This window comes from Rhinolophus hipposideros (assembly GCF_964194185.1).
Source record: "Rhinolophus hipposideros genome assembly, chromosome: 5".
Classification (NCBI taxonomy): Eukaryota; Metazoa; Chordata; class Mammalia; order Chiroptera; family Rhinolophidae; genus Rhinolophus; species Rhinolophus hipposideros.
Window position 1 is genome coordinate 90,701,330 of NC_138051.1, and position 15,484 is coordinate 90,716,813.

Below are 15,484 nucleotides of genomic sequence, written 5' to 3' on the forward strand. Positions count from 1 at the left end.
TAGCAAACTTCCCAACATTTCCGCAAGACAACAGGCTCTCTTCAGGCCTCCATACCATTGCATGCATTGGATACTTGGCCTGGAATGTGCGCTCTCCTTTTCCTCCTAGTGAATTTTAAGATCTCCTCTCAGAGGCAACGATTTAACCTCCTCTTTGAAGGCTACCCTGATTTCTTTCAGTCGAGTCTCTTTCCTGTGACTTAACAGCCCTCTGTTCACAACATAATCATAGAATCTACTGGGTCCTTTGGTCATTATTTGGTCACACATCTGCCTGAGACGCACTGAGGAAAAACACTGTATGTTGTTCAAAATTTTAGCCCCAGTGCTTAGCATGATACTTTGCATATAAGAAGGCATTCATTAATGTTTGTTGAATAAATAATAGGAAGATATTATTTCTAGTTTTCAGCAAAAAAGCATAAAAATAGTTTAAGTGATCTTAAAACTCTTAAAACTCTGTAAGCTACCATATTTTGCTATGTATAATGCGTTCCCATGTATAATGTACACCCATGTTTTGGGCCCAAACTTTCAGGGGGGAAAAAAGCTTTCATTTCAATTGTTTAATTCAAATTTGTATTTGTTTACATTTAGGTGCTTGTTTTTTGTATTATAAAGGAACTTTAGCATTTCTTTTCTAACATATTATGGTATAAGCAATTTTTGATAAAAATAATGACAAAACACAAGAACAAATACAAGGTTCAAGAAATTTATATACTGGTAAGAAATTTACGGTATTTACGCATCATAGAAAGCCAAGAACTCTTCGTTGTTGCAAGTTGGTCGTAAGTTCAACAAAAACAATGATCATATTCCAGGGTATTATTTTGCATACAGATATCGTTATTGATTTCTAGAGTTACACTTTTAAGTCACAAGCATAAATAAAAGAATTAAAAACATTTATATAGATACAGAATTCGTACTACCCACGTATTATACAATGTGCACCCTTATTTTTCCCTCACAAATTTGGGCAAAAAAGTGCCCATTATACACGGCAAAACATGGTAATACCAAAAGGCAGGTCACTTTTTATTCCCATAGCCAGCAAAATAAATCATCATTTCATAAACCCCAATTACATATGATATAGTAAAAAACAAACAAAAAACAGAGGTAAAGGAAAAGCATGGATTATATTTTCTCTTTACTTATCATTGCATCTGATTTAGGGAAATGGTAAGAATAAAAAGCACAATTCCATGGTTCCTTGTGTGATTCACAAGACAAAAAGTACATGAGTGCTGATATCTTTTAAATTACATATTCAAAAAACTCATTGGGATTTGGAGCTATAAAGGCCTCAGGTCTCTATTTCATAATCTTGTGGGATAAAAAGCAAATGTTCTTTGGTTTTTCCTAAGTGAAAATGTATGTGGATTTCAACTGTATGTTTATCATCACTTATGAGAAACAACCTAGTAACACAAATAACTGTATATATGTAATCAAATCTTTGATACTATTTTCCCAGAGGATCATACATCTTATTTTTTGAAGTCAATACTCTAAAGGTCATTAGGTAATATTGAACCATGCCAACATCCCCGCTGTCCCCCTGCCCCACACGCCCTCAACTTGTTCTAATGTTCCATAGCAATACATCAAGCCCCTTTCCTAAAAAGGACAGAGGTTTTCTTCAGCTTGGCTCTCACACTGGAGCAGCATGACCTCTTCCCAAAGCCAATGCGTAATGGCTTGCGATTCCTGAAGCTCTGAAAGGTAAACACATGACGTAAGTTTTATGAATCTTGCTGTTCTTTAAGCTGCAAAGAAATAGAGGTCCTCTTACTAGCTCCACCTGCTGTCACAATATTCAAACTTAAAATTACCACTTCACAAAAACTTGCAATACTGTATTTTGCTGTGTATAATGCATACTTTTTGCCCAAATTTGGGAGGGAAAAATAAGGATGCACATTATACATGGGTAGTACAATTCCATATCTTATATATAATAAATGTTTTTAGTTCCTTTATTTATGCTTGTGAGTCAAAAATGTAACTCTTTTGAATATCAATAACGATATTCATATGCAAAATAATACCCTGGAATACGATAATCAGTTTTGAACTTACCAGGAACTCACAACAAAGAGCTGTATGATGTGCGCATATCATAAATTTACCAGTACACAAAATTTCTTCTATCTTGTGTGTTCTTGTGTTTTGTAATTCTGAAAGTTTGGGCCCAAAATGTGGTGCGCATTATACACGGAAGCACATCATGCATGGTAATTCTGTTGCCATCAGATTTCATACCCAATGAGACGTGCATTACCTGTGTCCACCCCTGGAGGGAAAGAATATGTTCAGAACATTCTAATTTTAAATACAACATTGGGTCTTCTCTGTACATTGTTCCACTCATCAGTTACCTAAACACGCTTTTCTGATGAGGATCACAAAACGTCAGGAACCACACAGACCTGAATAAATATCGGAGTGTATTATTCATCTGTCTACAGAAGATGTTCAGAAATTGTCTGGGGAGTTGGACTGTCAGTAATTTGCAGGCTTTTTTTTTTTTTTCTTCAGCTGTAGGGACGCCTAATGCGTTGTAGAGATGAGGCAGAGCTATTCGGTTTGGGGAGAGGTGGGCTCCCCACCATTGCCTGACCAGCAGTGCCCCTGGAAGTGCCCCCACAGGACCCAGGATGGAGGATCATGCCTGAAAGACCACGGGGACCAATGATCTTTACAAATCCTTCTAGACTTCTGCAAGTCTGTGCACTTTTCATACCACTGGAAACATTTCCTTCCATTTTATAATCCACTCTTGGCAAGATGGACCCTTTTTGTGTTCTATAATGAATACATGTATTTTACTTTCCAAATAACTTAATACATGTGACATAGATATGTCATATAGAGAGACATACTAGCAATGTTATCTTTTCTGTTTTTTTGTTTTGAAGCAGTTTCCTAGGAGGATAATCATCTTTCACTACAAGGGTGGATATATTCAGCAAGTCCAAGAAAACTATATAAATATTTTCCTTGAAAGTTTCATTATGTATATTATTTTTTGGTGGTTCACAGTTCGAAGCTTCAGGGTGAGTGCACACAGAGAAATCCTCCTGAAAATGAAGTACTAGTCTAGTTTCTAGCTATCACAGTGAGCTTAAATTAGAAACTGCAATAAGCCCGGGGAGAGTGAAGGAGAAAACAATCAAAATGCCAAGTTATTTAGACTGTAAGTCTGCTCCTAGATTTAGTACAAAAGGGAGGGATCACGTTCATTGTGCCACATAATAAGTTTTCCAAGGATTGAAAATGCCTAAAAATGAGGGCTTAAAAAGGATTAAGTGACCTTTTAAAAGGAATAATGCAAGTCTTCTCTAGTTTGAGAAATAAAATTCAGATTATGTCTTTCCGGAGGCCATGAGGGGAAAAAAAGGGTGAAATGTGTTCACATAAAAATACTGTAAGGACAGAAGGTAAAAAAAAAGTGGCATTGATGATGGTAAATCATCACAGGAAGATGGATAAGTAAATTCAGAGGACTAATATTTTCTTCCAGCTTCTTACATAAGAGTAGGGAAATAAAGACAAAAGAATCTTCTTTCATGGAAGAAATCAAGTTTTTACTATATCATTGGGAAGGAAATGAAGAGGAAGAGTAAAAGAGGTTAGAGCAGAATTGAGAAAGCTGAACCAATAAAACCTACTTTATTTCTGTAAGAAATGGACAAGAATCGTTACCTTTTTTATTATGTACATCTCCTGCTCATAAACCTTCGAAGGTTCCTCAGTATTAACAGTACAAAGTCCTGATACCATATTCTGGAATTTCAAGCTTCATTATGCCTTCTAGGCAAACTGGTCCTCAACCCTCTCTTCCCAACTCTCAGCTTCCATCAGGGCAGCTTACTCTGAACAGTTTGTTTGTAGGTAGGCGCTACACTCCTGGCTGGTTCAGGGGCTAACAATATTCCAAGGAAAGTGGATACTGTTTACGGTAGATTCATTAACAGTATGATAGCTGATAGCTTTGCGTATGCAAAGCTGAGGTGGGGTAGGGAAGAGGGGGTACTGTAAAATGAGGGACAGGGTTCTGGGAGAAAGAATTTCAGCCACTGAGGCAGACACTGGACATGGTAGGGGAAGAGATCTGTGAGAGAAACTCCGCAGGGGTGGCATGCAGAAAGAGCCCCTACAGAAGAGGAAGCCCTAATCTGGCCTTTTCGATTGCTAGCTGTGGAGAGTGAGTGATAAAGCCGCTTCTCTGTACTTAACAAAATGCCTCAGCAAAGCCTACCTGACAGGCAATGTTTTTATGGGATTGGAGGGTATGGGTTAAGTCTAAATTCAAGCTGAGTTCTGCATCAGCACTGGCACGGGCAGAGCAGAGCGCCCCAGGAGCTGGAGGACAAGCTCGCAGCTGGCATCGCACTGCATTCGTTCATTTACTATGTTCTCTTTTTGCTCCTCCACCTTTGCACATTCCACTCACCCTTCCACATCCAGCTCCAGCCCACACATGTGCAGGAAGGGAGTGCCAGCCTCCACGGAACTGCTAGAGGTTTTCTTGTCTATAGTATCCATGTGACATCCGGCCATAATAGAAGCGACAATACTTCTTTCATCTTCCTTATTCCCTATTTTTATTTTTTTAAATGTCTTTAGGTCAGTGTCTGTGTCTCCTAAACTTTTCTATCCTTACAATGAAACTTATTCAGCATTCTCTAAATAGGTAAAGAAATAAATTTGGGGGTGGATATCTGGGTGATACCACAAAATGGTCCTAGGGTTATGATTTCAAGGACAGGTAAGTAACCTTAATGTGTATACTGTTTCCTGACTATAGAAAAGAACTAAGAGGACAATTGAAATCTGAAGTCCAACAAACAAAACTTTGCTATACTGTGGTCTTAGTTACTTAGGCAGGAGCCCAAAACAACAAAACATACACGACAACAAAAGGTGTTTACGTAGAATTTGAAAGACTAGAAAATAGAAATTTAAATTTAGGGAAAGTATATAATAGTCAACTGTCTGGTTCAAAACAAGTCAGATAAGAAAGTAATAACTAAAAGCACACAAGCCAACTGGCCATTAACCTCAGCCTCCATAAATTACTTTTCAATTGAACTGACACTGAATAGCATGACTGAGCCAAACAGTCCATAATCACCTTTACGATGAATCAATCTCTTTGATTTTCCCATCATTCAAAATTAAGGGTTAAAAGTTCCTAGGAAGCTTTTTCTTTTTTAAGCATGAAAGTAAAATATGTTCGTTGTTCTAAAAGGGCAATAATGTAAGGAAACAGAAATAAAAAAAGGAAAATCTATCTCATCACCCAGTTAAAAGAAAATTCTGATGTACTTTATGCTGGTTTCCCCCGTAGGCACATTTTACATGGATCTGGGATAAAAACACACAGACAGCTGTGGGAGGATTCAGTGGGGCAATGTTCACGCCATTCTCAGCTACTGTGATTCCTATAAAATACTCTACAATTTATCCCACAATGAAGTCAATCATCTGCGATCACACAGTCTTTGCCCTTCATGGAAACGGCCAGACGTGGATGGTGTTCAACACTGGCCTACGGTGAAGAAAGTATAAGGAATAGCCTTACAACACTCACTGATGTGTTTACAGAACAGTTTGTGGGTGTCAACGTCCACTCGTCAGTCTCCTCTCTATGAGACACTGTGGAAGAGCGAACCCAAGCCACGCAAAATTGCGTCTCTCTAGAAAAGGAGTTTCTACTGTATGGATACTGACCACTGTTGTTGGTTGTGATTCCCTATTTGCTGTGAATGGTAGGTAGCTCTGAACCAAAGTCGGCATCAACTTCTGGCAACTGCACAGAACCAGTCTTTTGTTTAACGACCCACTCCTAACTTCAACTCACTGATTAATTAAGTTCCTGGGGGAATGGACACGGGCCTCAGCTCCGTCCCAGTAACTAATAAGACCCATGGCACTATTACAATCGAGGGAAGGGTTTATCAAATGGTTGAGGGGGTAAGCATGGCGATCAGAACCCTGGGGTGTGCTACTTACTAGCTTTGGCAAATTACTTAGCCTCTTTAAGCTTCTAGGTCTCTTCTACTTACAAACTTCTTTCATTCTCTGCACTTAGAGAAGATATAAAATTTGTCACAGAGGACCAGGGTTGTAATGAAATAAAACCCTATAAAGGAGGCAGCAATAGTGTGTATTGGAACTAACCCCAACAGTGATCTGCTGCTTCCTTAAAATAGTGGCTTGAGTTTTTTCTCTCACATATATAATTCCTAGCTTCTGGTGCCTAAACTATTTTTGCTAACACTCATTTGCTTGTTAGGTTATAGGAACCTATACAAAGGTTATTAGCACCTTTTTGCTACTCATTCTGGCTGCCCTCAAATTCTCCCAGTGTGACTTTCCTTGAGACGTTTTACTCTTATTTCTAATAGCTTTGACTTAAACTTTTCACTCTTAATTCTCACAAGGAACCTCTACAGAAATGACCCACTTTTAGAGAGACCAGAAGCTCTTGGGAATTAGGATCTGGGCATCCAAGTTTAGGTACCATGAAGCATGTGCATTGTCAGGACTCTGCCAAGTCAGGACGTGAGTTTGGACTTCACCCGGGAAGCCAGGCGGGAACTGGGCACCATACATAGAATCCTGGCATGCTGGACACCTGGCACGACTTTGGATGGAAGAAGAGCTACCGCTAGCAGAATTCCCAGGTCACAGCTACCCAGAATAACTTTGAAAAGTTGATTACCTGAATAAATAGCTCTCAGAAAGCCAAGGCCAACATTTCAGTTCTCCTTCAAGATCAAAACGTTAAGGAGAGAGAGATTATGCATATTTGGAAAAAACATTTAATCTGTACAGAAAGCCTCTTCCTGCAAGAAAAAGAACATATAAATATGACTCATGTCACGGAAAAGGAGATAAGAGGGAGTTGATGTTCTGAAATTGGTTCAGTATTGAAAAGTCCTAGTAGCAAAAAATTATGTTAGCGGTAACCAGAGTTCAGCAGCAATTTCTTGCTAGGATGGCTATTTTACTCTCTCTCTTGGATGTTTGTGGTCTTGAGTCTGCCCTTTCAAGGGAACACGAATTGAAGCTAGTTAGAGAGTTGGTGCCCTGGCTATAAGTCTATTCCTTTAAATCATGAAGAGACGCTTTGAGAAAGTTAATTCGACACTGGTATCAAGACCAGGAGAGGAAGGTAGAAGACTGAAGCTTGTAGACTAAGAAGAGTCCTTTCACGGTAATTTTGGAGCAAGGTGCTAAACACCTACCTACACTTTGATCTCATTCCTCCAACCCAATCTTCCCCTGAATTTCTCAGATGACTAATTTACTTTGTAACCTTTTGAAATACATTTTAAAATTAATTACTAGGAAAAGATGCTGTGAAAGGAAGCATCCTAATGATTTGATTGAGAAGTGGATGTGAGAGTAGATGTCATAGCCTTGATGTTAATTGCAAGGAAATGCATATGGGAGCAGGTCCAGGGGCATATCATCAAAGTCGGAAAGCCCTCAGTGGGAAGACAATTTTCAGTATCAAAAAATTGCAGTTAGGAAGCAATCGCTAGGCCACAATGAATTTGAGAAAATGTTTCATCATAAGGCAGCTTGGTAATCTCTGAGAGAATTCAGGCATGGGACAGGCCACATGACCATAGAGGAGCTCTCTCCAAAAGCTAAAGCTCCAATGTACATCAGAACCCCCATCAAATGGAAGCTCTAGCACTGCAACAAATATGCGAAGTATGTCTGCACACAGTCAAAATTCAAGAATTAGAGAACTCATAAAAGAGACAACATTTCATAAATTTCATGAGCATATTTTAAGCCACAAGTCAACCCTCTCTCAAACGTCAGACGAAAACATATGGGAGGAAAATAACAATAGACTCTTGGAACATCCTTTGGCCACAAATCAGCCCTTACTTTATACCAGAGCACTCGGGGGGAGAAGGTGGGAAACCCTAATGCCAGAATTCACCCTTCACTGTATATCAAAAGAACCATACAGGAGAAAAACCATATGAATGGAACACATGTGGAAAAACCATTTTATGAAGTCAGATCTTACTAAACATGAGATAATACATGTGTGTGTGGGGGAATTTAGGATACAGAATGTGGGAAGTTCTGCTGGAAATTAACCTTTACTCTACATCAGAGAAGTTACTACCCCTATAAAGAACGTGGGAAATCTTTCTTCCAGGATAACACCTCTCTGTACATCAAAAAACTGGTTAAGGAAAGAAAACCTGTGTGAAGTCAAATCCTTAACTCAGAATCAGAGATAATACATAAGGGAGAAAATCTATGAGAATAATGAATGTAAGGGTGCCTTCAGCAACAGTCACTCTTGCTGTATCAGACAAGTCACAAAATGGAGAAACGCTACATAAATACAATGAGTGCAGAAAGACCTTCATCTAGACAGAATCACTGGCTTTCAGGGGACTCCTACAGGAGAGAAACCGTATCAATGCAAAAAGTGTTGGAAATGTCCAGAAGACAGAAACCTTTGTAGATTAGAATATTCACTTAGGTACCCAAAGAAAAAAACGTAGGGGAGGCTTGACCAAGAAGTTCCACCTAACTGAACATTAAAGAAACAATATTTGAATAACCCGTGGAAATTCCATCAAGGTAAAGAGGAAGCAAACAACATGTTCACCTAGCAATAGTATTGTTCTAAAATTCATGTTTCTTATGTGATACTAAGCCTTGTATATAGAAAAACAATCCAGTAAACTCTTTTGTAAATCTAACATTTATAAAGCCATGTTGTTTTTTTAAAAGAAAAAGTCAAACCAGTCAAAAGAACAGAGGAGCCAGCTTGAGGACGCACTCAATGGCCAAACCTGGGTCACGTTGAGCACTATACAGTAAAGGATTTTAAATCATTAAAAACATACAAATTAATGAGTCCATACTGATAAGATAGATATAGATAGACTCATAGGTAGATAGACAGATAGATGAATCAATCGGGAAGAAAGGCAGTCTCTTGATTATGGTAAAGTACCAAGAGTTAACTGAAAGAAGCACTGATATTAGAGAATCATTACTTTGCAACCATTATAGCAAAAACTGGATCAAATAAGAATCATAAATGGATAACAAATCTAGGGGGAAACTTGGTTAAGAAGCAGAATATTTGCAATATCTTAAATGTGTCCTTCCACGGATTACTTATTAGTTGCAAGGGAAGAAAACATAAAAAGAAATAATACAATGGAGAAACTGAACAACATCTCCACCAGTGAGAAAAATGATTATCTAGGAAAGACAGACGGACATTGTGTGCCTCCAGATGTGGCACCATGAGAACAACATATCACATAAATAGTATTGTGGCTGAGAATGCTAAACTTCAACCGAATTACAGAGAAACATCAAGCGAACTCAAAATGAGGACTGTTCTTAAAAACAAAACAAAAAAACAAAAAAACACAAAAAAAAAAACCAGTAAGGAGTGGGCTATTTCCCCCAAAATACCAAAGTTACAAAAAGGTAAAAAAAAAAAAAAAAAAAAAGTCTACAGAGATATTCCAGAGTAATGGACGCTAAAGAGACACGACATCAAAGAAAAATTCCTGTAATAAATAAGGAAAGATGCTGCAATGGATATTATTAGATCAAGTGACAATAATGGAATATAGACGGGAAATTAGATTAAAATACTGTATCAATATAAATTTATGAAGTTGATAAGTGTGCTGTGGCGATGTACAGTGTGGCAAGAGGGGGGGTGGTGGTAGAAAGTACAAATGAGAAGGCAAACGGAGGAAAATGTTGACAATAAGTGAATCTGGGTAAAGAGTATACAGCTATTCTCTGTACTATTATAAATTATTTCTTAAAAAGGTAATTTTTAAAAGGTCAAACCAGCATGCTCTAGGCCCTGTCTCCTCAAACAGTACGCATCTCTCTTTCTCTCTGTCATCTTCCTTTTCCCTCTTCACTAGATCATTCTGCTAAGCTTAGAGACTTCTTCATGTTCCAAAAAAAAAAGCTAACAGCCACTCTGGTCCTACTGAGACTTATCTACTCACATTGTCACACTTTGTCACTTGCCATCTATCTTCAACCCATTCCTGCATGGCCTCAGCGATCACCACACATTGAAACTGCTCTCGCTGAAGTCACTGAAAGCCCCACAGCTGTTAACGCCAATGGCTCCTCTTCAGTTCTTAGGCTACTTGACTTCTCCACAGCGTATCTGATAGTGTTGACCATAACCTCTTCCTTGAAATATCCACTTCTCTTGGCTTTTGATTCAAAATTCTTGGTTTTCCTCTTGCCCCTCAGCCCCTCCTAAGTCTCCTTTTCCATTTCCTCATCCTCTACCTGACTTCTAATGGCTACAGTTCCTAAAGTTCAAAAAAGTCCATTCTGTTTTGCTAGGTGGTCTCATCCATTCCCACAGCTTCAAACACCATCTAGACGCAGATGACTCCCAAATTTATTTCTTCAGCCCAGAGCTTTGTCTGAATTCAATATTCATACAGCCCGACTGCCTTGATCTCATTGCTTGAATCTTCTCAAATTGAACATATTCAAAATTGAACTCCTGGTTTCCTCCAAAGCCAAATCTCTCCCGTCTTCCCATTTCAGGAAGTGCTACTTCTGTCTGTTCAGCTACTCAAGTCAGAAAACCTAGGTCATCCATTGGATGTTGAAATTATAAGCAATGCTTTTTTCTTTATGCTTTGTAATGGTTTAAATTTTTCCTATAATATATATTATACTTATGAATATATGAATTAATCAAAATTAAAAGAACCAAAACTTCTTTCTTTGAAACAGAACAAAACAAGATGTGCTTACACATTGGCTCTTAATTTCAGTCTTATGAATGTCTAAATAAGGGTACTAAAAATTAGTATTAACTTTATTAATTACCAGAAGTGTTGGGATTTACTGAAGACATCACAGAATCGGCTTCTATCTAGAAAGAAGAAAGAAAAACATGGACATATGATGTCATCGTATGTTTTCACGGTGCACATTCTTAATTCCTGGGGTGAGGGGAGTGATGTGTTTTATGAGAAACCAATGTTGTTGAGCCCAGCAGACAAGCAGTATCACAGAACACCTATAATAGTCATTTTAGTCTTCCATCAACATCTGTAAGATACCAGATGCAAATCTGTAAGAGACTCTAATGCCCCCTAAAACTCTACTCCATTGACCAAAACAGTTTAAGCAAGTAAAACCAATTTGGTTGTCACATATGTAGCATAACCTAAAAGGTAACATTCCATTTTAGACAAATACAGACAGGGACTCTATGGCCTTTTTTGTTTTTCTATTGTAAAAGTAACATGATGTAGAAAACACAAAAAATGTTTTTAAATTATGAAGAAAAAATTTTAAGCCAGCCTTCAATGAAAACCATTAACATTTGGGCCTGCCTTTTTTCTCCCCTATGCATTTTAAACATATTTGAGAACAGACTGTATATGACGTTTGGGGAACTGCCTTCACTAAATAGTAAAATAGATGCATTTCCATACTGTTACAAGGGCATTCCAAACATCATGGAATTAGAACCTCAGCAGCACCTGACAGAGTTTCTCCCCCATTAGATTCCGTGCCCAGCACTTTCCCAGTTCCTCTTGCCTCCCCCAGCTGATTCCCACTACATCTTCTTCATGGAGTCCCTGCCTGCCCTTAAATGTTGGTACTCCTCAGTGTTCTACCCTCAGGCTACTGCCCTTCACACTCTGCATACTCTTCTTGGGCAGTGCCATCCAGTCCCCCGTTTTGAGCTTCCACCTGTAAACTGAGGAGTCCCACATCTGTCTCCCGCCCTCACCTGTCCACCCATTTACAGATTCCCGTACCTAAGAGAAGCAGCACGATCTGGGAGCAGATCTTTTCCACCCTAACCTGGACAGCAGCACAGAATTTAACAAGTGAACGCACTTGGTGGGCTCACAGCCTCCTCAAACTTAATGTGCTCCCATCTCAACTTACTGACGTTGCCATGAACCCGCTCCTTCGGAATTTTCTTCCTTGGTGGGATCACTATTGCTTCAGTCCTGGTGTCACACACTGTCTTACCGCCACTACCTCGAATCAGTCACTAAGGCGTAACTTCCATCACCACAAAGCAAGCCCAGACTCTTCCTATCAGAGGAGTCTAGCTCCTTTCGTCTACAAATGACACCCGGGCCCGAGGACAGTTACCGCGAGACTCAGACCCTCCTTGTCCCTCTCACTTTCTGTTCCTTCTGTTCTTCTATAGCTTAGTGTTTATCCCAGAGTTTTATAAGTCTCTCTACACTCAATTGTGAACTGCTTCAAAGTAGAGTCCCTGTTGTACTCATCTTTATATCTCTAGCAACTACAAAGTGTTCTTTTTATTAAATAGGAACACTTAATAAATTTCATTGTCAACAAGGGCATAAGTGTATAAGTGATTTATTACAGGCGTGCTTTACTGCTTCATGACCTGCATTCAGTAAATATTTCATTTGCTCAAAAGCAATATTCAAAATTACAACCCCAAACCTCAGCCGAGTATAAAAGTAAAAATCTGTTAAATTTCACACATTAAGTGTTACTTATTTAAGTTCGTTGTACAAATGACTGTGAAGTGTATAGGTGATTTGCTGGATCAGCACTTTACTGTTCGGTGATTTGCAGTCAATAAACATTTCATTTGATTAAAAACTAAAATCCAAACCCTCAACCAAGCATGAAAAGGAGAAATCTGTTAAATTTAATGGAATGTGCACACATAAGTTACCACATCCCTATATCTGTCATTAAATTCCTCACTTATATTCTAAAATGAAAACCAACTAAGGAGACTCAAGGGTGATAAAGGCAGGAGACCAGATATCTTTCCAGCTGAACCCAGGTTCAATACAATGCTTCAAAGGCCCAGTCCACTTCGCTGACCTGCTTTGGAATTTCAGCTGAAATAATTGCATGTTAACAGGAAAGCTGTTATTTCTGGGAGCCAGCCCTGAGCCGCACAATCAGCCTCTCAGTTAACTAACATCCCCTAGTAGTTTAGTCGAATCACTCTGAACCTACCTGGGGTGTTCATGGTACCTATTTAAGTCAACAGACCATATTTACCATGATGCTGTGATGCATTTGAGCATAACGAAGGATGGAGAAGTGGGACATCACGTAGTCCCTGGCTTCGCTGAGCTTGCAATCTGACAGGTAGAGACCACTCATGAACAACAATGGGCCAAAGTGATGGCCAACCTGTTCGGTCTAATGAGGGCACGAGGGAGGGCATTCCAGGCAGAGCCCTGAGTGCCCCTTCTGCTCAATGACTACAGATGAAGTTCTTAAACCTGGACAAAATCTAGCCTCTGATTCATTCCAGTTCAGCAGCTTAACAAAAGGGATCCATTTCTAGAATGTGATATAACAGGCAAGGGAAGCAGCACAAAGATGGGGATAACAGGAAACTTGTCCTACTATAAAGTAGGAGGTTCCTTGAAGCTCAGTTCAACTCTCATTATCAGTGAATTAGTGCAACCTCTCCTGGAGAACCATATCCAACAAAATTTCAAATGTACCTAGGAATTGTACTTTTAGGTATTCCACAGATATACATCCACAAGGCTGTAATATAAAAAGATGCTCATTGCAGCAGTGACTGTAGGGATGAAAAATAAGGGGAGGGGAGGCCAGATGGCTCAGTTGGTTAGATTGTGAGCTCTTAACAACAAGGTTGCCAATTCAATTCCCACATGGGCCACTGTGAGCTGCGCCCTCCACAACTAGATTGAAGAACAACGACTTGACTTGGAGCTGATGGTCCTGGAAAAAACACAGTTACCCAATAAAAATCTAAATGACCAAAAACAGGAAACTGGATAATGCTCATACTATGCAACTGTTTGTTTTTTTTAACGGTGGTAGTGGTGGTGGTAGTGTATGTTTTTATGCTCTGGTAGGGAGGGAGGGGAGTTTACATTCAACTTTATACCTTTCTGCACTGTTTGAATTTTTCTGTATGTAAATGTATTCTTCTGTAATTTAAACGAAGCAATTTTTTTTTGCTTAATTTAAATAAAAAAAACTCTGCATGTCACTTCCTCTGTGAATTCTTCCTGCCACCAACACTCCCTCCCAGCCTTACCTCTAGATACCTCTCTAGCATCTGTTATTTATTATAATTATTAGCAGCCTGGCGGTGAGATAGGCTTCATGGGCTCTAACAAGACAGCGTTCTCGTTCATCCCTGAGTTGGGTGCATAAGGTGAAACAGTAAAATTCAACACTGCGCACATCTCTGAAATTGTTTATAAGGCAGTGATTAACTATAAATACGTAGGATCCATTCATCATTAGGATCACTGTATGGTCTGCCCCATTCCCCAATACATAAAGAAAGCTCTACCTTGGAGGGCTTGTACCCAAACAGCATTACAACAGCGACTTTAAAGTCCTCTCTGCTTAGATAGCCTTTGTTATCTTCGTCACATGCTTTGAACACCTGAGGAACATTAAAATATCTTTAGTTAACACAGAAACCATCTCTTCTGTTATTTTTATGAATCGTTTATATTAGATTTGAATCTCAAAACTCTAAAACTCAGACCAACAGAAAGGATCAAAACTAGACTTTCATTATCCTATTTTTAATTCTCAAGAAATATTATTGATGGGCTAAAATTTACCCCTCAAAAGCTCCAACGAGTTAATCGCTAAACTGACGCAAATTAAGTCCTTCAAACCACTGGGTTACATTCCACCCAAAATTCGGTCGCAGAATTAGGAAGTTTAGGCAAAGGCGGCTGGAGAGCGGAGAAGATGCGAAACTTAGAAGTGGCCAGAACACTGGACAGGGAGCCAGAAGCCTTGCAGCCCTAGGCTCAGTCATTAACCGGGACACTTGAGAAGCGCAGTCCAACCCTTCTCTGTGCAACGACGCTGGGTAAGACCCAGGCGGGGAGACCAAAGTGGGAGCCCCGAGTCACGTTAAAATCCGAGACTCAGTCCCCCAGACACCTACTTCCACCCACTTCTTGTGTTCGGAGGGGCTGGCTTCCCACGTCCGCGTCCGGGCCCCAGCCTGGGAGAAAAACATCGCGACCGCCACAACCAAGTCAATACAACGGAACCCGAGATCTCAGCGGCCAAAACCTGAAGTGCAGCGGCCCACGGCCCACGCTCACCGCGCCTCAGGACGCTGAACTTGGCCGGGCACTTCCAACGTCTTCTCCCATTGGCCGACCTGAGAGCCACTGGCGTTGATCCCGCAGTCCTATTGGCCAGAGGCTTTGTTTAACAACGTTTCCTTGGAACAGCCTATGGCGAGGAGGCTCCCAGGTCCGCCCCCAGCGCCGGGCTCCGCCCCGTCTAGTCCCTTTAACTGCTTGCGCGCGGCTGGGGATCCAGCTGAGCTAGGTGCTGCTGCAATGTCTCCTGCGTGATTCATTTTCTCTGCCCACACCTCTCAATACATTACTTTTGATACTTTTGATCTACGGCACTGTGATATGATGGGAGACAC

At 39.9% G+C, this 15,484-nt stretch overlaps 1 protein-coding gene across 17 annotated transcripts in view; it reads right to left on the reverse strand.

Annotated features, from left to right (window-relative positions):
• Positions 1-15,484, reverse strand: part of EFCAB11 (EF-hand calcium binding domain 11) — a 127,523-nt gene that overhangs the window by 111,557 nt on the left and 482 nt on the right. For 5 of the 17 annotated variants that reach the window (XM_081047514.1, XM_081047513.1, XM_081047510.1 and 2 more), the window contains exons 1-3: positions 14,984-15,162; positions 14,369-14,464; positions 10,897-10,942 (exon numbers count right to left, since the gene is read on the reverse strand). In XM_081047514.1, coding sequence (XP_080903640.1) covers positions 10,897-10,942; positions 14,369-14,464; positions 14,984-15,058 — 217 coding nt within the window. In that variant the 5' untranslated portion in view covers positions 15,059-15,162. Of the gene's footprint in view, positions 1-10,896; positions 10,943-14,368; positions 14,465-14,648; positions 14,787-14,983; positions 15,218-15,484 lie in introns of those variants that run through there. The other 12 variants (XM_081047516.1, XM_081047512.1, XM_081047515.1 and 9 more) reach the window with 8 other exon arrangements.